Source organism: Centropristis striata, chromosome 13, assembly GCF_030273125.1.
Source record: "Centropristis striata isolate RG_2023a ecotype Rhode Island chromosome 13, C.striata_1.0, whole genome shotgun sequence".
NCBI classification, from domain to species: Eukaryota; Metazoa; Chordata; class Actinopteri; order Perciformes; family Serranidae; genus Centropristis; species Centropristis striata.
Window position 1 is genome coordinate 2443252 of NC_081529.1, and position 20961 is coordinate 2464212.

The 20961-nt window shown below is 37.6% G+C and overlaps 1 protein-coding gene across 2 annotated transcripts in view; it reads left to right on the plus strand.

Annotated features, from left to right (window-relative positions):
- The first annotated feature begins 2899 nt into the window (after positions 1–2899).
- sez6l2 (seizure related 6 homolog (mouse)-like 2) overlaps positions 2900–20961 on the plus strand; it is a 37506-nt gene continuing 19444 nt past the window's right edge. The window contains exons 1-8 of one of the 2 annotated variants that reach the window (XM_059348511.1): positions 2900–3197; positions 3925–4005; positions 4205–4333; positions 4442–4657; positions 15864–16000; positions 17903–18095; positions 19176–19361; positions 20368–20551. In XM_059348511.1, coding sequence (XP_059204494.1) covers positions 3948–4005; positions 4205–4333; positions 4442–4657; positions 15864–16000; positions 17903–18095; positions 19176–19361; positions 20368–20551 — 1103 coding nt within the window. In that variant the 5' untranslated portion in view covers positions 2900–3197; positions 3925–3947. Of the gene's footprint in view, positions 3198–3240; positions 3391–3924; positions 4006–4204; positions 4334–4441; positions 4658–15863; positions 16001–17902; positions 18096–19175; positions 19362–20367; positions 20552–20961 lie in introns of those variants that run through there. The other variant, XM_059348510.1, reaches the window with a different exon arrangement.

Genomic DNA, 20961 nt, shown 5'->3' on the forward strand with positions numbered 1-20961 from the left:
CTTTTTGAGTCGTGACCCCCAATTTAAAATGCATGTTGTCCGCGACCCCCGCTCACTGAACAGAATCTCACATGCAGTTAAGATCACCCAAAAAAGGAAACAAAATGACCAAAAAAGACACAAATTGACCACAAAATGATCAAAAAAGACACAAAATAACCAAAAAAATACACAAAATAACAGAAAAAAAGACAGAAAATGACCAAAAAAGAAACAAAATGACCAAAAAAGTCACAAATGGACCACAAAATGATCAAAAAAAGACACAAAATAACCAAAAAATTATTTGGCGACCCCCAGAAATCATCTCGCGACCCCAATTGGGGTCCCGACCCCAAGGTTGAGAATAGCTGATTTAGGTCACTCCAGACTAAACTATTAGCATTAAAGTTTTTAATTAGTAGGATTCTTTTCTTGGGGTAACACTTTACAATAACCATCCAAGAAATATTTACAGATGGTTTATAAACCGATTATTAACCATTTACAAAGTGATGCACAAATTTAATCTTTGAATGGTTTATGCCAATTTCTTAAAGGTATATGCATCATTTCAAAATCATTAACAGGTAACACTTTACAATAACCATCATTCATAAATGGTAAACAGATTATTGATGTTTAATCATCATTTATAAACCGTTTATAGGCCATTTAGAATGGTAAATACATAATTTATTACTGTTTAACTAACTAATATACCATCTATTAGCCATTTATAAAAGATTTAATGTAGGTTTATAATTAATTTACCATTAACAAACAATCAAATTATAATTAATAGTTTATTAATAGTTTTACTTGCACTCATTTCAACATTTTTAACACCATATTTAGTATGTTAATGATATTGAAATGATTCATATACCTTTAAGAAATTGGTTGAAAACATTTAAAGATTAAATGTGTATAGCACTTTGTAAATGGTTAATAATTGGTCTATAAACCATCTATAAACATCACTTAGATGTTATTGTGAAGTGTTACCCATTAACATACTAAATATGGTGTTACAAATGTTATAATGAATGAAACGAAAACTATTAATAAACTATTCATTAAAATGTAATTGTTTGTCAATGGTAAATTAATTATAAACTTAGATTAATATACCATCTATTTGCCATTTATAAATTATTTAGTTAGTTAAACAGTAATAAATTATATATTTACCATTCTCAATGGCCTATAAACGGTTTATAAATGATGATTAAACATTGATAAACTATCTGTTTACCATTTATAAATGATGGTTATTGTAAAGTGTTACCTTTCTTGGTTTACATAACGCATAAAGCAACAATAGTATGATGTTTTTTCTACAATCCAAAGATCTTTTTTGGCTTGTCAAAGTCTTACAGATCGCTCTAAGGCTTGCAGAGGCTTTGTTTGCCAACACACACAGCCTAAAGGGAATGATTGACTGTCCTGGATTCAAACAGCACACTCATTCATTTATTTTCTTTGCTTTAATCCCCTTCAGGGTCACAGGGAGCCGAGGCCTGTCCTGGCATGCTCTTGGGAGAAATTAGTGAAACGGTCAGCACAGGTTTTTACCGGTCCATCACAGAGCCACTGACCCTTTGGCTCAGTTCCCTCTGACACTGATTTCATAGTGTTACATAAGCCCTGATCTTGGACCTCTCTGACCAAACTAGCCGTAGCTAAATTTTCACAGCAGGCAATAATCTGAAGTCACACCAAGGCTTTCCATCTGTTCGGCTGCTAATACAGAGAATATTTGTGACTTGCTTCCTGAAAATTGATTGTGTTTTTCTTTGCAACAGTGGGGTTTAAAGAGTGAAAAAGACGACAGTTTTACCTTTGTGAAAGGTTGACATTTCTTGCTTATCTACTTCCTTAAAATCCCAATAACTTTCCCTATTAGCCTCAACTTTAGTCTAATTATTAGGTCGTTTTAATGGACTGTAGAGTGGTCTTCTTCCTGTTGGATGAAAAATATGTGTCTGTTCACTTACTTAAAGTTGTTGTTTAGACCACATTTGTCACTTACAATATTAACATTTGGGGTAATTCATGTAGTTTGAGCTTTAGATATCTTGTCTTTGTATGGTATGGTAAATTGAATCTAGGTTGCAAATGATTTGCAAATCATTGCATTCTGTTTTTATTACATTTTTTAAGTGTCCAAACTTTTTTTGAATTGTGGTTGTATTAAAATGTAAAGTGTGCGTGGCAGGGACACAGCAGTGCCAAAGTGGACAACACATTGTATTTGGATTGTATATAAATTGTATTTCTGCAAGAACTGTGACTCTATTTGTCAATTTTAAAATAGTAGAAAATAACAAAGCAGGTCATTGTTTGGTTATATGAGCAGAAAATTGATTGATTGACCCAGACAGACAGACATTGCGTTTTAATTTTTCTTCAATTTTGTTTGTTTGTTTTGTTATTCACAAGAAAAAAATAAGTGCACGCACGATTCTGTGCACGTGCGTGCATGTGTGCGCGCGTGCGGATGTCTTTTAAGTGGGAGGGCTCTCTCCTAATAGGCTTACTTCAACGGATTCGTTTTGTAGTCGATTACATGCTATGTGATGATACTGCCCACTGGAAACACATATAGGCTACAGCACGGTTATGCATCATAAAGGTGTGACACAAACTGAGATTTCTTTGTTTTGCTTTTTTGTTTTTGCAGTCGCTTCAGCATTCATTTTGTTTCTGCTCTGCACCAGCCCCCACTGCTCAGCTGGCTCATGTTTAATGCCCGCATTCCATGTTAGCGCAAACATCCACCCATCACAGAAAACCACGGTACAAAAAAATGTTCGCCATGCATACTGTGTGGCACATGCAGGTCTTCAAACAGGCGCAAACACACACTATTCACCCACTGCCTGCCGCATCTCACATCTCTGTCTGATTACCTTGATAAACCGTGCAGCGCTGTGTCGGGGACCACTTCAGCACCGTGCTGGTGGACAGCTCCTCCAGCGCTCACAGACAAAATGTGGATCTCTCCCGCGCGCCGCTGCAGTTACTGCGCGCGACCGCTAGGGCGCACCTGAAGCTTCAACACAAATGCCCTCACATCATAGCCGAATGCGTCAACCACACGGTAACCAGCTAGGGGCACCTCACCAGCACAAACCCCGCCGTGTTCTCGGGGCCTAAAGCAACAGGATACAGTCCGAGCAGGAGACCGCGGGACGCAGCCTGGGAAGACAAAGGTAAGCGGCAGACACCTTGCAACGTTGCCGAGATGGTTGTCGGTCTCACAGTTGTGATGACTGATGCCAAAAATCGTCCTCCGCACAAAGAGGGCCGGGGGAGGTGCGAGTGATGCTGCCTCGTATAGCCCATCATTTTGTCACACACCAGGCTGGCATTTTCATCGAGGAAACGCCTCGGCTGACAGCAGAGGTGCTTTTTGACACACTACCATTAACAGGTTGATTAAGGAATAAGGTTTACAGGGTTTTTAGAGGCTTTTGGTGAATTTTGGAATAGCGCATTTTCCGGCATGTTATTGCAGATTTGGGTGAGAAAATGCAGGGGAGCCCGAATATTTAACCTTGCACCGTGTGCAATGTTGCCTCTTTTCCCTGGATCTGACAAAAAATGAATTATTACATTATTAAACGCTCCTGTATCGGATGAATTGAATTGATATTTTCCAGATTGATGGAGCTGTGCTTTTACAGTATCTAATCCGAGTCATTGTGGCCTGTGTGATGTAAACATATGCTCTGTACATGAACTGCGCGTGTGTTTTAAATGCTGTGGCTAATAATTTGCTATTCATTAGCACCTCAGTCAGCATAGATTATTCCCATGCTTCCTGCAGTAATTATGAGCTGCTAATAAGTGATTGCATTACAGTACGAGATACAGTAATTGTTCTATTTACATGACATAATAGTTTGCTAATCAATGTGCTCTCTTTAACCTTCTCAGGTCATTCAGTTTTATCCAAAGCCATGGGGTTCACACACCTTGCTGTGATGCTTTCTGTCACCATGATCCAACTAGTTTCAGGTAACTGTATGTTAGTGTGTCTGTGCATGCACCTTTGTTGTTACATGACAAACATGGACTGATGCAGAATGTTTATTTCCCATCAAGAAAAAAAGTGCAATATATTCTATGCATTTACTTCCTTCTCCTGCAAATGAGGTTTGTTTTCATTTTTGTCAATGCAAATAACAACAGCAGTAGTTATTCCTGCATGTTTCAGGTATGAGCTTTATGACTCCTGAGCCTGATACGCCACCAACATCAACCCCGGACTCTTACCCTCTGGGTGACCTGATCCATGCTGCCCTGCAGAGCAAGGAATACTTAGGAGATGCTTCTGCAAGCACAGGTACACTAACACAGGCCTCTATTGTTTTTTAGGCTTCATGCACCTTAATAATACGGATGAGTGATGCTTGAAAAAACACATATTAAAATGAACCCTCGGATCCTGCAGGTACCACCACCAACCCGACGCAGGCCGTGCCTGGGCTCGGGCAGACTGAGTCCACAGCGACAGTCATATCACCGGGGCTGCTTACCACAGCTTTAAGCTCCTCTTCTGCTGCCAGCCAGACAGGATCAAGGAATACCATGTCCTCGCTGCCCATAGAGGAGGAGACAACCACCACTTTGATCACCACCACCACAATAACCACAATGCACATGCCAGGTACCTGCATGCCTACGCAGTCTGCATTCTCTATTGATGCATGTTAAAGATGCATATCAAGAAGTTCCTAAATATTGATACAATCCTGGAAAAACCATGCTGCTATCTGTATTGATATGACATGATTTATTTCTAATATAGCTGGCATTTTTTAAAATTCATAACCGTCCCCTGATAATGACGGAGTTGCTAACAGGGCAACATGTTTAAAAGTGTGGGCTCACTTACCTAAGTTTAAAGAATATCCATGTAAATGCACTATACGTTTTTTTAAAAAGCAGCTTGAAGCCACATTAGGGAACATCACCAGACATTCCTTACAATCGCTCCTCCTGATTCAATATTTATATAAGAAACATATTCATATTCATTCATTCATTAAAACAATTCAAGTTGTTATTTCTGCAACAAAGTGGAAAAAAAGGATCTTTTCACATCTTTCATATCTTTATTATTTTTTGCACCAAATCATAGAGAATAATAATAAGTATTAATATCGATAAGCAGTATTAGTATTAATGTCGGTATCAATATAATCCTACGCACATTCAACAAATGATCTGATAAAGGGATGTGAAAAAAAGTTTGAGCAAAAAATTCAGAATCTCACCCATGACTTTGGAGCTCTTATTTTGGTGAGGTCAGCAGACGACAACTTCCCACTTTGGTGCCATTTCTCTTCTCTGCCTCTTTCTGAAGAAAGACTACAGGAGATGTTGACAGACAAGGTAACATAAAACAATCATAAATTATTAATTTTGAAACATCAACAGGTTACTGTACGACATGACTTACTGGTAAAGATAGAGGTGTACATGCTTTTTATATTTCTTCAGAAAAGTGTTACATAACCAGTATTTAGTGACTTAATGCTAATCTTTAAGATAGCTATGGAATCAACATAGCTAGCTGCTGATAATGTTAAGTGGCATTCAGTAACATTTTCAGTTATCTTCTGTTAACTTTGTTAAATTTTAGATTCTTACCTCACTAAGAAATAGCACTGTTTGGTAACAATATAAGGTGCGAATGTCTAAAGTACAGATGTGATTTTTTTTTTTACACTTTTGGTGTTATTTCTGCAGGAATAATGAGTTTCTTTTTCTTTCAGGACTCATTCCTAAAATATTTGGACTGACACGAAGAAATCAGAGTGTACACTGAATGCTGATGAAGATGATAAAGTTCACTCCTTGCTTTCCTGTTTCAGTGACTCTACCTCTTCTCCCCTGTCTCTACTCCATAACCCAAAGCAAGAAAGCAGATTGGTTTACCAGCTTGAACTGCTGTGAGCTGACTGCAGCCAGATGTGCAGTATCAGTAATATATCTTAGACATGTGCATCTTTGACTTATAGTAGGTGATATTGAGAAAAGCTGGCAGTGAAAATGGACATATGGTGTACCTAGAAAATACAGCACAGGGTGATCATGCATTGCAATTAAATCTGGAGAATCCCAAAATGATTTAACCCATAAGAACCGATGGTGACACCCGTGTAACAAACTTTAAATCTTCTAGAATCTCCCATATTCAGCTTTATTCTTCATTTTAACTCATTAAATCCCTAAGTGACACATACTCAACACCCTGGTGTGGTGGTCATGTGACTGTGACAGGAAATGACTTCTCCAAAATGTGGCTGTGTCTGGAAACAGAAATTTGAAAAAGTAGCTAATATCAAAAAGCGTATTTTTTGTTACCAGGCTAAGTTTAAACCCATTTAACAATTCTAATCCGTTAATAGGGTTTCCTGTATTGCATTTAACTTGTTCTGACCATATTTCCTGAACAAATTAAAGTCACAATTTTGATATATGTTATGGAGATGCAAACAAAAAGGCAAATCTTTATTTGTTTTTATTTATTATTAATGTATTATTTTGTTACTTAAAAACTAATCTGAAAAATAATTTGTTGTTAAACAGCAATATTAATGTCACAATTTTGATATATGTTGTGGAGATGCAAACAAAAAGGCAAATTTGTGTCTCTGTAAGCAGAAAATGTGTCTAGTTTTTTTTATTTTAAAATAAGAAATATTATAAACATAAATACCATAAATTCCCATTGTATTGTATATGTCACATCACAGATCTTTGACATTTAGGGGTAGACTTTTTTTTTTAAACATCAGAAATGTGTTCTATGTGGTCCACTTATAGAACTCATCCTTTAAGGATAACTGGGTCTGGGTTCTTATGGGTTAAGATTCTGGAGTGGCCGAGAGAACCGTGAACACATTAACTTTACTAAATGCCATATGAACTTATTCCCTATAGCTTTTTATGTGAAGTACACAGATTTTATTCTAAGTAAAATCCTTATCCCTTATTTATTACTTCAGTAAAGTCTATACCAGCCACAGCAGACAGGGTGTGTGGAGACTAAGAGAAGCATATGACTTATTAAAGGTTGATGTTTCAAAACCAGTGAGATATAAAGTATACAAGCGATGCTTGGACTCTATTGGGTTTTGTCTACTGTCACATGACACATTAGTATTCTGTTTGTTCACATAGCCGCATGAAAAGAGAAGAATCTTGACAATAAAGTCTAAATATAATCTATGTCTTTTAGTTATTATTACAAAAACAAAATTAACTTAATCGGCGAGCATGAAAACATCTTATTAATGGAAAAAAGTGAGGCCATAAATACTAATACCAGCCCCATTGTTGTCCAAATGTCATAAGAAGAGAACCATTTATTTGACAAATCAGTCCGTCAACAATGCCACCATGAGCAGAATACTAACAGGGAGTGGCGAGTTCAGTGAAACAACATTATGGCACCTCCTTTAGCTGGGCTGTCTGTCTGTGCAGCTCTCACTGCAGGTACATAAGGGCTGTTACTAATTCTGGTCATGAAATAAAAGAGAACAGCAACGGTTACAAATGAGAGAATCATGACTGAGTACGTAGGAGGTGGGTCAGCGGATTTACAACAGATGTGGAGAAAGAAATATATTTATTTCTTTTATTTTTTTTTTAATTCTTCTTTTCGAACCGAAAAAAAAAAAAAAAACATAAACTACAACAGCGTAGGCTAGATGCATATACATATTCATACACATACTCACATAGACACCATTAAACAGATGTACATAAACATATAAACATTTACACACATACAGTATATAAAGCCCTATACATATACATGCATCTGCCCCGTTTAAGTAATAAGATAGAAATAAGAACCAGTTAACTTAATATTCAATATGCATTTCCTTATATCATTTTGGTTCGAAAAAAAAGGGAGTAGGCTGAAGTATAAAATATTTATCTAGGCCTCTCCCCTGATACTCAACACTTCAAAAATAAGAAATTGTATACTGATACTAATGTATACTCTCTATATAGCCACTTAATGTCAAATAAATATGTATTATTATTATTATTATCATTATTTATTTACTTATTAGTCAACCATAGTATATAAAACAACTTAGATCTGAGAATTTCTATTACTCCCGCAAAGAAAACAAACGAACAAAAAAACAACAACAAACAAATCAAAACACTGAAGAACGTCCTCATCCGGCTTGCAATATCATGCGAGACGAATGATTGGTGAAGTGCATGTATTAGCCACATCCTTACTCTGTAGTTTCATTATTTTATTTTGCTTTTTAGTGTGAATTATGACTGACAAAGCAATAACACTCTTAAGGAATAGTTTTACTTTTTGGGAAATACACGCATTCTCTTTCTTGTTTATGTTTTACCTTGTTGGTTTAATCCAGGGGTAGGCAACCTGTGGCTCCAGAGCCATATGTGGCTCTTCAGGCCATCTGCAGTGGCTCCCTGTGGCTGTGACCAAAATATTTATACAAAATAAAATCTTTATGAAGTTTGTTTCCAATTGAATTTTTATTAAACATTGGTGTAGACCCACAGCAATTTGCATTCTTCGATTTTAAAAATGTAAAGCTTACACACCTTAATCTCTAAATTTTGCCAATTTTAAGTCGAGTTTTAAGTTTCCCTGGCTAGACTAGCTTTTGATTCCAATCTGCTGAGGTATTTATCAAGTGTCAAGCCTTTCATTCACTTTGGTTCTCACTGCATTCTGACAAAACCACATTGATAAATGCTCATTATGACCTATAGTAAAGTTGGTAGGATAGTCTAGACTTAGTAGGCTGTTTCATCGTCATTGTAAGGCTTGAAATAAGGTTTGCGGCTCCATTTCGGCATTTTTCCCCTTTTTTCTGCCAACAGTGGCTCTTTTGCCCATAAAGGTTGCCGACCGCTGGTTTAATCTGTACATGCGCGCAGATTTTGTTTAATAAAACATATTTCGGTTAAGGTATGGAGTGGAAAAATAACTCATTGAGTTGAAATAATTTGCTGACAACTTCGTCCCCCCCAGTTCAGAAAGTCCATCTGCGCTCCTGATACTGTACCAAACACCAATTGGTGAAAGAATAACCAATTGGTAGAATTGGTAGAAATTGGTAGAAAGACCTTCTCCTCGCGACTTGCAGCCGCGAGGAGACGACCCTCTCGTTCCTCGGGGAGAACTCCAACACAGCGGCGCTCAGCCGGGGGCTTGTGAGTATCCCCACACCCGCCCGGCGCCTCTCACCCTGGGCAACTCCGGAAAAGGAGAGAGTCCAGCCTCTCTCCAGGAGTTTGGTTCCAGAGCCCACGCTATGTGTGGAGGTGAGCCCAACTATTTCTAGCTGGTACCGCTCCACCTCCCGCACAAGCTCGGGCTCCTTCCCCGCCAGCGAGGTGACGTTCCACGTCCCCAGAGCTAGCCGCTGGAGCCGGGGGTCAGCACGCCCAGGTACCCGCCTTCGCCTGCTGCCCGACTCCCACTGCACCCGACCCCTATGCCCTACTCTGCGGGGGGTGGGCCCACAGGTCCGGTTCCTACACAGACTACGTTTAAGCCGAGCGAGATAGAAGCAGCTTCGAGTCAGCGGACCAATCTGAATCTGCGGACGGTTCAGATTTCTGCTCTGGGTGCTGAGATTTTCTGGTCATGTATCACGCCTGATGTGACCGTCACGCATGTTGGTAGTGTGCCGGCTGACCCGCCAGCTCTGTGTGCAGCTTCAAGACACCCAGTAGTGACATAAGGCCCACCTCAAGACTCAAGCCTCCCCTCCCCGCTCTTAGGTCCTGGTGCATGCCACCACCCTTCCCCTGTCTCTCCTCATTCTGTCACAGACCCTTCACTGTATTCTCCCCATAATGCCAGTCCTCCACTGGTGCGTTCCACGGACGTCTTATGCTCACCCACTGCCCAGCCGGCCTAAATCGGGGCCATTGTTTGGCTCGCTCACTCACACGCTCATGCTGCGTCTCCTGGTACCCAGTGCGCCAAACACACACTCACACACACACAAACACTAATGTGCAGACCAGGCGGCAATCTCCGTGTCTGAGCATGGAAGCCACCAGGAAGTGCATAAAGCCTGCAATTCACCGAAAATTCCAGTAGGGGGCGCTAAGTTTGGCTGCAAAAGAAATCTGCCCATTCATTTCAGTGCTAAATTTGAAAACTTCTCACTTGATTTATTACCTCAGAAAAAATTTTCAGGGACAACATTATGGTCTCAATCGCTAAAAAATCTTCTTCAAGACAATTTGATGTCAATAGTTCTAATAATGGCCCCATTTAGAAGAAAATAGAAGATAAAGAATCGTATGATTTGGGGCGTTTCTAGCTTTGATTGACAGGTCACTGACAAGGCGAGCCCTCACCAGGAGAGAAGCAGAGCGTATCCACGGCAACGTGTCAATAAAGTTATATATAACGTTATATAGATAGAAAAGAGGATGTTTAGCGGTTTGGTCTCATAACTTTGACCCTTTCACACTATATTTTCACTTAATGACAGTTTATTTGAACGTTTTGTTCAGTAAAATGTCTTGTTCAGTGTTTGGTTGGACTAACAGACACTCCAAGGAGTCGCTGCTCAGTTTTCTGAGGTAAGAAAGATACACTTTGTTTTTGTTTTTTTGCTAGCCAAAACTAACATCCCAGTTAATGCTCCAGTTAATGCTAACATGAATTAGCAGCGGCTTCTCTCAGTCGGGTTGCCGGTGTAGAGATGCATGTAGTCAGTGTCGTCAGATCCCTCGCGCTCCGCCACAGTCCAATTATGGTCTGCTCCGCGTATCGGAAACATGATGGCGACGCAAGATGGCGACGACGCTGAACTCGAGGCTTCCAACGGGCAGTCCACAAACCAATGGGTGACGTCACGGTGACTACGTCCATTATTTATATACAGTCTATGGTGCAGACACACACAAGGCCCATTCTCCACTGGAACGCTGGGCAGAGGTTGTCACGGTGATAACAGACCCACACTCCTCACCCCTCCCCGACGGAGAGAAATTAAAAAGTGGTATTATTCCGAATGTGGAATGTGTGAGCGTGAGTCTGCATTCCCGTCCCACTCTTGGCATTCCCAGAGAAGATGGCGGGGTCCAGTGAGACTGTGGGATTGGTGGGTGCATCGCAGTTTAAGTTAGTTATCGTTTTTTAAAAAACTCTAGTTTTTATTTTTATTTCAGTTAACGAAAATGTTTTTTCAATTCTAGTTTTCGTTATTTCGTTAGTTTTTGTTAACTATAATAACCTTGGCCCAGAACAGATCAGCAGCTAGAATGACGCTATGTTTAAGCTAACAGTAGCGCTAGGTCGCTTAGTTAGCACCACTTTGATGAACTGAAAGCACACTTTGAAGGTCAAAGTTCAAGACATTTGCTTATGTGTGACAATTGTATCTTCTAAAGTCATCTTGAATGATTGCAGAGAGATGCTAGAAGTGGACAAAATGTTCTCCCCGACTTGTGAATGCTCAGTTAACACTGTCAGCTGATTTACTTTATGGCACTGTTTAAAATCTGCCACATAAGTGAAACGTGTTTGGTTGCTTTTCTTTTCTCTTCTCTTCCTCTTTGCTTTTTGTTTCTGTTCATTGTAAACCAAATGGGCTGTAAAGCCCTTTCCTCCCCAGATGCCATTTGTATTACAGGGGCAGGTCAATAATTTGATTCAACCGAAGCATAGCCTCAGTTTCAGTCATGCGGTCAATAAAATCATTTAATCTGGGGCAATGCAATACACACAGCCACGCCCAAGGCAGTGCTCACTAGTTGGAATTACTCTTCATTTTACCCAATTTAACTGGTTACTGATAGCTGCATACAGCCTGTAAATGGTGATCCCAGGTTGTTATCATACTCAGATTATACTTCCCTTTCCCAAATACCCAAAGATAAAACAGAAATGTGCTGTTATTTTTAGTCTTGTTGATAGCTTATTTGGTTATTGTGAGAATAAATATATTTCAGTTTAACCTGACTCAAAAAATATGTGGATATTTTCAACATTTTTTTTTTGTCAAATCATAATTTCAGCATTCCTCAAATTACTCAAACTGCTCCACAATCTCACAACCTCCATGAGGTAGAAGACGTGTAAAAATACACATAGCACTAATGGATCACTGGCAGGTTTTATTGCTGACCTTATTATAAAAGCAGTACTAATATGGAGACAGCAGGCAGGACTGGTCTAAGGTTGATGTGGGCCAATTAACACACTTAAAATATTAAGCATCAAAATGGCCCCAGACATTTTTGCTGTTTCTTAAAAAAAATTACAATAGGCCCTGCTTATCATTCATCTTAAAACCAGTAAAACTAATTAATATATGTCCATGAACAACGCACAAATATTCCAGCTAGTTTAGAGTATTGGCACTTTTTTAAATGCCTCTTTCAGCCCCAACACAAAATACAGTAAAATAAAGTGCTGGGCAAAATAATGCATTTTCCAACTATTTATACACTATGTTAACATGCAGGCACACAAATACACAGTAATCAGATTACGACAATAGTTTAAGTGGAGTGTAGGCATGCATTTATTGAACAATAACGCTGAATGAATGAATGGAAGAAACACATCCTGCAAACTGCTGTTGGAAAATACTGCTCAAAATGTATTTAAATCAACATTTGGGGTTCAAGCGGACCTGTGCTCATTATTCTCCACCATTATTATGCAGAGAGAAGCCTGGCCTGAGCTTTATGCACTGTTGTATTCTGGGTAATGAAGCTTAAAGGTTGAAGAAGCTGAAGCTGTGACAGGAAGCTTGCCAGCTTGAATCCAGTTTGTTATTTTTAACTGATATTCCCTGAAAAATATTTTGCAACAGATTTTTGCATTTAATTGTATATTATGATTTCATCATGATATGATTCCATCCAAAGATGACAAGTTATGAGATTTAATTATCTGCCGGCCCTGATGCAAAGCAGGAAAAAACGTATCCCCACAGTAGCTTTATGTATATGTTTTCAGCACATGTTTACCACAAACATTTGCTCAGGGAGTGGAGATTTTCCTGGAGCTCAGTGATGTTTCCCTTTATCCATTTGGTATTTTGATGATTTGCACAGTAGGGAGTGTGTCAGTGGCTATCCAGCAGCGCTCAGCTATTTTGGTTTCAAGAGTGACTACATATGATTTGCATCTCTCACCACTGACCTACTTGGAAGAGATCAACAACACAGCTTGTTTTTCATTTTTATGTCACTTATGTTGAAGGATACAAAACCATGAATAAAACTATTTTATGAACATTATTAATGTCTGTTTTTATACATTCCTCGGCCAGTAAATGCATTCTTATGCTCACCAGAAATACAGTTTTAATTTCATTATAGCAAGAATGGCAGCCAAGCAGAGTCTGACCTGCACAGTTATAATTCTTGTCAACATCCAGACACAATTGCTTGCAGGATCAAGGTCTTCCTTTCAGTTTACTAAATCACTACAGCAACACCCTACAACTGACAGCAGCAAGGGAGTATTTGTGGCCCATCTGCACCCTCTAATTTGAGTAATCATTTAATTCCAGCACAAGTACACATGCCTCAATTAATGCAGAGCTTTGAAAAAATGTGAGCATCTAGCACCAGGTATTGTGCTTCTAAACATATCAAAAATGTTCTTGATAACCAGGAATTCTTCATAACTTTGCAGTTTATGCAGTGTAGATTATCTGGAGTGTAGGAGGCATGTTTGAGAATCAGTGGACACACAGTTCATCCAGTTCAATAAAAGACATGGCAACTTCTCTCTCGTCTTCATATCATTGTTAGCTCAAGCTGCAATCGATCCCACCAATCCTCATCCAAAAAAACACAAGGTTACTGGGATGAAACAGCATCATACCTTGTGTGCTTCTTTCTGTCTAACTTTGCTGTCTGCAGAAATGTTTTTGAGCAGTGGCGTCCCTAGGCTAAAACATTCGGGGCTACAGCCCCGGATGTTTTTTAACTAGCCCCGAATATTAATTTAAAAAAAAAAAGAGGTAATGGGAATAGAAGTATAATAAGTATTATAATAAAAAATAATAAAATAGAAATTATGGAAAAATGTATAATTTCAAGAGTGTTGCAGCTGGAACTACTAGAGGGAAGTAGCTAACGTTAGCTAGCTAGCAACTAGTTGATATTACATGGGAAAAAAACAATATTTTATTATTAGCATCTGTCTTTAAATGCAATTGTCGTTTGTGAGAATTGTGTACCTAAAAATAATTACGCTTAGGCTTCTTCTAGACTCTAGAAGAAGCCCAGGCTTAATTATTTTTAGGTACACAATCTATGAATCTAGAGAGGAAAGTAGCTAAAGTTAATGTTAGGCTTTTACGTCGAACCATCTTGTTTATTTTCTTTTTCATGCATGATAGCAGCTAGCTAGCTAGCTTACAGGGATCATGCACAGCCTGCTTCTTTTACTGTAGCTGCTAATGTGTTAAATGGAAAAACAATGTGTTGTTACCTAGCTAGCTAATGTCAGTACATGGGTGCAAACTAAATTCAAAATGGGTAATTCATTTGATGATCTGTGGTTATGGGATTGCATCGTTTTCACCTTTTTCACCGGTGATATGACAGGTTTGCAGTACACCCCTGGACTTAACCAAGCATTGGTCTCTGAATGCAAGTGTAGTGTGAATTGTGTGTTCTTAGGCTATGTGGAGAATGTCTCTATGTCTAAAAATTTCGCGCGCATCTGCTTGACTCTTCTGGGCTGAGACCCGGATGTGTCAAAATCCTAGAGACCCCCCTGTTTTTGAGTTAAAAAAAAAAAAAATATATATATATATATATATATATATCATAGTGGCATTTTTGTTCCTTAAAATGCAGCCAAATGTAACTTAATACCAATAAAATAGTATATATTATTATTAAACAGTATATTGGGGAAGTATACTGTATATTTGACCATTACTAAACTGTCAGTATGCTGTAGTGGGGTAAGAAGAGTTGATATGATTTCCCCCATGTGTGCTGAGCATAGCATGACTTGACTTTCATCTTGATTCTAAAAATCTTCTCAGTAGTTGGGAAAATGTCCGTTGGGGGGGGGAAGTAATCTATGATCTCTCATTGATTTAGCACTGACAAGAGGCCTTTAAGCTAAGTTCTTAAACTACATTAAGTCAAGATATATTGAGTCATGCCTTTGCTATAAAAAGACATATGTACACTACCTGTCAAAAGTTTAAGAACACCCCAATTTTTCCAGTTTTTATTGAAATTCAAGCAGTTCAAGTCAGATGAACAGCTTGAAAGGGTACAAAGGTAAGTGGTGAACTGCCAGAGGTAAATAAAAAAAGGTAAGCTTAACCAAAACTGAAAAATAATGTACATTTCAGAATTATACAAGTAGGCCTTTTTCAGGGAACAAGAAATGGGTTTACAACTTAACTCTATGGAGTCTTGGGCTATTTTGTCCATTTTTGAATTCTTTTCATGTCTTTGAAAGTCATTTTGTGTCTTTTTTTGGCCATTTTGTGTCTTTTGGTGTCTTTTTTTTGTCATTTTGTGTCTTTTTTTTGTCATTTTGTGTCTTTTTTTAGTCCTTTAGTCCAACATAAAATGTGATTTTGAATTTTTTTTTTACTTTCAAAACACTATCATGCTCAATAAAGAATTTTAAATGCTGCAAATGTGCATTAATTTCAGAGTACAGTGAGACATTAAACTGCATCATTTTCAATTAAATTCTGGAAAAGTTGGTGTGTTCTAAAACTTTTGACCAGTAGTGTATGTTTGCTAAAGCTTTCCTTTACAAAGTGAATATGAAAAGCATTAGATGTATATCTACACATACATATTTACTTTCTCTCCTCCTGCCCTTTTCCCTTTTTTCACAGTACAATGCAATGAGACTTTGTCAGCAATGGAGGATGTTGTCGAGTCACCAGATCCTGCATCATCATCATCATCTTTTTCCCCTCTGGAATGCACCTACAGCATTACTGTGTATGCAGGTTATGGCGTGGAAATTCAGGTAATGTGTGTTTTTTCTTATGAATCCATAAACATTCATCTTTCAAATAATAAACCTTTTTGAAGAGGTTTTTCCACTGTAAAATAGTCTATTTTAGTCTTTGTTGTCAGGCTTCAGAGTGATTTTTTTTTGTCAGTGAAAATGAGCATTGGAAAAAAAGCGCCAGAGAAAACCTAATTCGATTTTTTTTATATCTACGAGCTCTGATATCAGTCAAGTTAGAGACAAATTGTGAAACATACTCAAGCCTGTGTGTTGCACTTCCAATCTAATAAATAGTGGCAGGGCTGGTGTTGTATGTTGAGAGAGTAAATCATCTGTAATTGAATGCATGGCAAAAAATAAATAATGTAGCAGTAATCATATGGGAGAGCACCATAATTCTAACTGTAACAATGTTGCAGCAGCAATAAGGTCAATCAGCTACACTGTATTAACTTTTAGTTAATGAGACCCAAGTGAAATGTTACTTAATTGTGGCCTCTCTTTCCCCCTCATAATTAAACTAAATTAAATTAAAACCATTTCACACCATGCACTATTATGTTTTTCAATTGTTCTTCTTTAATGTGCAATTGTATAGGTATAAAAGTCATGCCATGCATTGGATAAGGCTGTAGATGTGTAGCCTCTGTAACTCGTTGCTGAATTTTCTGGCTAATTTATTCATAAACAACAGGTCTTCATAGGCTAGGTCATTCAGAAAATCCTCAAAAGCCCTAAAAGGACATATATGACAATTTTATTTCATGTTATTGCAGTTTTAAACATTTGGTTAATGTTTTGTAGCAGGATTAATTGGTTAGGTTTAAGGAAAGATCATGATTTGTGTTAAAATAAGTATGTTTGTTATCTACATAAGTTTGTGGAATATCTAGCCTATGTTCACACAAAGACACAAACAGCAGTATCCTGAGTCTTAAGTCTTATGTGGACTTTGTAGCTCTTAATATAGTGTCACCTGACCGCCAAATCATTTTGGAAGTCAGCTCTGTCTCCAATGTGTTAATGTGTTTTAGTCTTTTTGGTCAATTTGTGTCTTTTTTTGTGTCTTTTTTTGATCATTTTGTGGTCAATTTGTGTCTTTTATGGTCATTTTATTTCCTTTCTTTGGTAATTTTGTGTCTTTTTTTTAGTCATTTTGTGTCTTTTTTGGTCATTTTGTGTCATTTCTGGTCAATTTGTGTCTTTTTTTATCATTTTGTGGTCAATTTGTTTCTTTTTTGGTCATTTTGTGTCTTTTTTGATCATTTTGGCGTCAATTTTTGTCTTTTTTGGTCATTTGGTGTCTTTTTTGATCATTTTGTGGTCAATTTGTGTCTTTTTTGGTCATTTTATTTCCTTTCTTTGGTAATTTTGTGTCTTTTTTTAGTCATTTTGTGTCTTTTTTGGTAATTTTGTGTCATTTCTGGTCAATTTGTGTCTTTTTTTTATCATTTTGTGGTCAATTTGTTTCTTTTTAGGTCATTTTGTGTCTTTTTTGATCATTTTGTGGTCAATTTGTGTCTTTTTTGGTCATTTTGTGTCTTTTTTGATCATTTTGTGGTCAATTTGTGTCTTTTTTGGTCATTTTGTTTCCTTTTCTTGGTAATTTTGTGTCTTTTTTTGTCATTTTGTGTCTTTTTGGTCATTGTGTTTCCTTTTTTGGTCATTTTGTGTCTTTTCTGGTCATTTTGTGTGAACTGTGCATGTTTTGGGGGTCGCGACTCAATAAGTTTGAGAACTACTGCACCAGAGGACACCACCTAACAACAAATCTCAATATGGGTCATACAATGTATTTGATACTTGCACAGACAACCTTTTATATTGTTATATTTCCTTATCTGTTCTTACCTGTTTATATAATACAGCTGCTAGAACAGGTTTCACGTCATTACCTCCTCTTTTTTATCTCTCTAGGTGCGAAAGGTTAACCTTTCTAAGAAAGAGTCATTGACGATCATGGGCTATGGAGGTTTGGGACCAGAGCTTCTAGCCAACGAGACCCTGATGAGAGAGGGTCAGGTGATTCGCAGTACAACCAATCAAGTTTACATACACTACCGCAGTCTCCGGCAGAACAACCATGGTGTGTTCAGCCTTCACTATCAAGGTAATTCACCCTTCAAGTTTCATAAAATAACTAGAAATTGCAGTTTTTTTCCATGAGTGACAACTGTGAGATACTTTTAATAGTTTAGGTTTTCTCTTTGAATAAAGGAGTTTCATGTGGCTGGATTGAAAATCTACATACTTGCATATTTAAAAGCATACATACAAAAGCATGAATTGTGAAGGTTTTTAGATGAGAAATTATCCTTGAGTTTAAGGATAGTGGAATCTCTGACCTGCACATTGGTCAGTGTACACATTAAACCAGACCTGGGCATTGGGCGGCCCGCGTGAGGTTACCCAGAAATTAGAAATCAATATAACCGCAGTGCTTTTATTTTGGAAAAAATAGCAAACATTATCATTAGTAGGCTACTAGAGCTAACAAGCACTTTTACTATAGTTAAGACAACAAATATAGCCACTAATATATATGACAGAATAAAATAAACTTTAACAAACCTTGTGTCCTGTCAGTCAGCCACTATAGAAGCCTTTTGATACTTTATATCAACTTTATATGAATTACTACGCACTCGTTATTATTTACCGTTCGTTTTTTCATTTAACCGTTCTACCGGTTATTTCCTGTCACTACCTTTCAAAATTAAAGCACCTCTTTTGCACTGGACGACAACCTTTTCAAAATAAAAGCATCACAACATTGTTATCTGGTTTTATGACTTAATAAACTTATTGGGGCTGAGATGGATCAGACAAAGGAAATAAAGGAAACATTTATTGTGACTTTTTTGAATCTGGCACCCAACAAAGACCCCATTACAAAAAAACTAAAACTAACACTAAAACTAACAAAAACTAAACTAAAACTAAGCATTTTCCAAAAAATAAAAACTAACTAAAACTAGCAAACTCACTCTAAAAACGAATTAAAACTAACTGAATTTGAAAACAAAAATTCACAACGAAATTAGAACTAAAACTAATGGAAAAAACAAAACTATTATAACCTTGATCTGTGTGCACAAAGTTGACATCCTGCAGTAAATCTTATATTTTTTATCTTCCATTTTTTTACAAATTCAATGACATTTCCTTCCCTTTTCTTCAACATCAACAGCCTTTCTGCTGTCCTGCCCGTTCCCTCAGTCCCCTGAGGGAGGCGGAGTGACAGTGACAGACATCCATCCTGGAGGTCAGGCCCACTTCCACTGTGATCCAGGTTTCCAGGTCCGCGGCCATGAGGTGGCAACTTGTGTCAACACAACACAACCACACTGGAGCACTCCCGAGCCACAATGCGTCGGTCAGTTAATCATGTACACTGTAAAAAACGTCTGTAGATTTTACGGTGAAAAACTGCTAAACCATGACTGTAAAAGACCGTAAAATGTATCTTTTGTAAAAAAAAAAATACTTTTTCTCACTGTTAAATGTGGAAAACGTCATATCTCTAGCAAAAATATACTGTAATATGTAATGGTAAAATCTTTAATTTATGCGGTTTCATTTATAAAGTATTTTCTTGTCAATAATATGGCAAAACAATGTTTCTTTTGATGGAAAAACTTTTTATTTATACAGTAAAAATTTGAATAAAATGGCAATCTTAAACGGGAAATCAACAGTGCCAATATCTTTTTACCGTAACATTAGAAAAAGTTGCCGTTTTTTTACCGTAAAAACAACAGTTTTTTTGACAGTGTAGATACAAACCTGGTCTCACAGGAATCCGTGAAATAGCCACGGATTCGCTTAACTCAAAATCCGTGGAATAGCCACGGAATCACTCAAATTTCCGTGAAACTGACACGGATTTCGCTACAATGCAAGTTAATGACAGTCATATCCCGTGGCTATTCCATGGATATTTGTTCCTATTGGTTTGTTCCAAGTCACGTGACTTTCAAGGTCCCGGCGGTCAGAACAAAAAACATGGTGGACAGTTCTCTCATTTTTAGTGAAATAAATCAATATTTTGACTTAGTTTCTGCATAAAAATGGATTTTGATCACATTTCTAGCGAGAAATATATGTTTTATTTTCAAAATATTCACTCAGTGAATGTACATAATCACTCTGTATGTTGGAATAGCCACGGGATATGACTGTCATTAACTTGCATTGTAGCGAAATCCATGTCAGTTTCACGGAAATTTGAGTGATTCCGTGGCTATTCCACGGATTTTGAGTTAAGCAAATCCGTGGCTATTTCACGGATTCTTGTGAGACCAGGTTGTAGATACAATACTTGATAGGCTTTAGTAACAGTGTGGTTGTTAAGGTGGTTGATTTTGGACATTTTTCCTTAGCTGTGTCTTGTGGAGGCTGGATTCGAAATGCAACAGTGGGCCGGATACTGTCCCCAACCCCTCCGTCTGTCAGCAACCACAGTAATGGAAACAACCTGAGCTGCCACTGGTTGATAGAAGCCAAAGAGGGACACAGACTCCACCTGCACTTTGAGAGGATTGCGCTGGATGAAGATGATGATAAGTAAGTTTGTCTTTCAAAGATTCTATTTTTCTGACTTTGGTTTTAGAGCAGACCTGGGCATTTGGCCTGTCGGCCTGCGTGAGGCAGTGGTGGAATGTAACTAAGTACATTTACTCAAGTACTGTACTAAAGTACAATTTTGAGGTACTTGTACTTTACTTGAGTATTTCCATTATATGTAACTTTTTACTTCTACTCCACTACATTTTTAGGCAAATATTGTACTTTTTACTCCTCTACATTTAGCTGCCAGCTTTAGTTACTTTTCAGGTCGAAATTTAACATAATATATATGATCGATGTAAAGTGATTAGACGTTTTTTTAATTGAATCCTTTAACAGTATATTAAGTAATTAAATGAGCCCTATCTTTAAAATTAAAACACTGCATACATTAAATCATCAATACA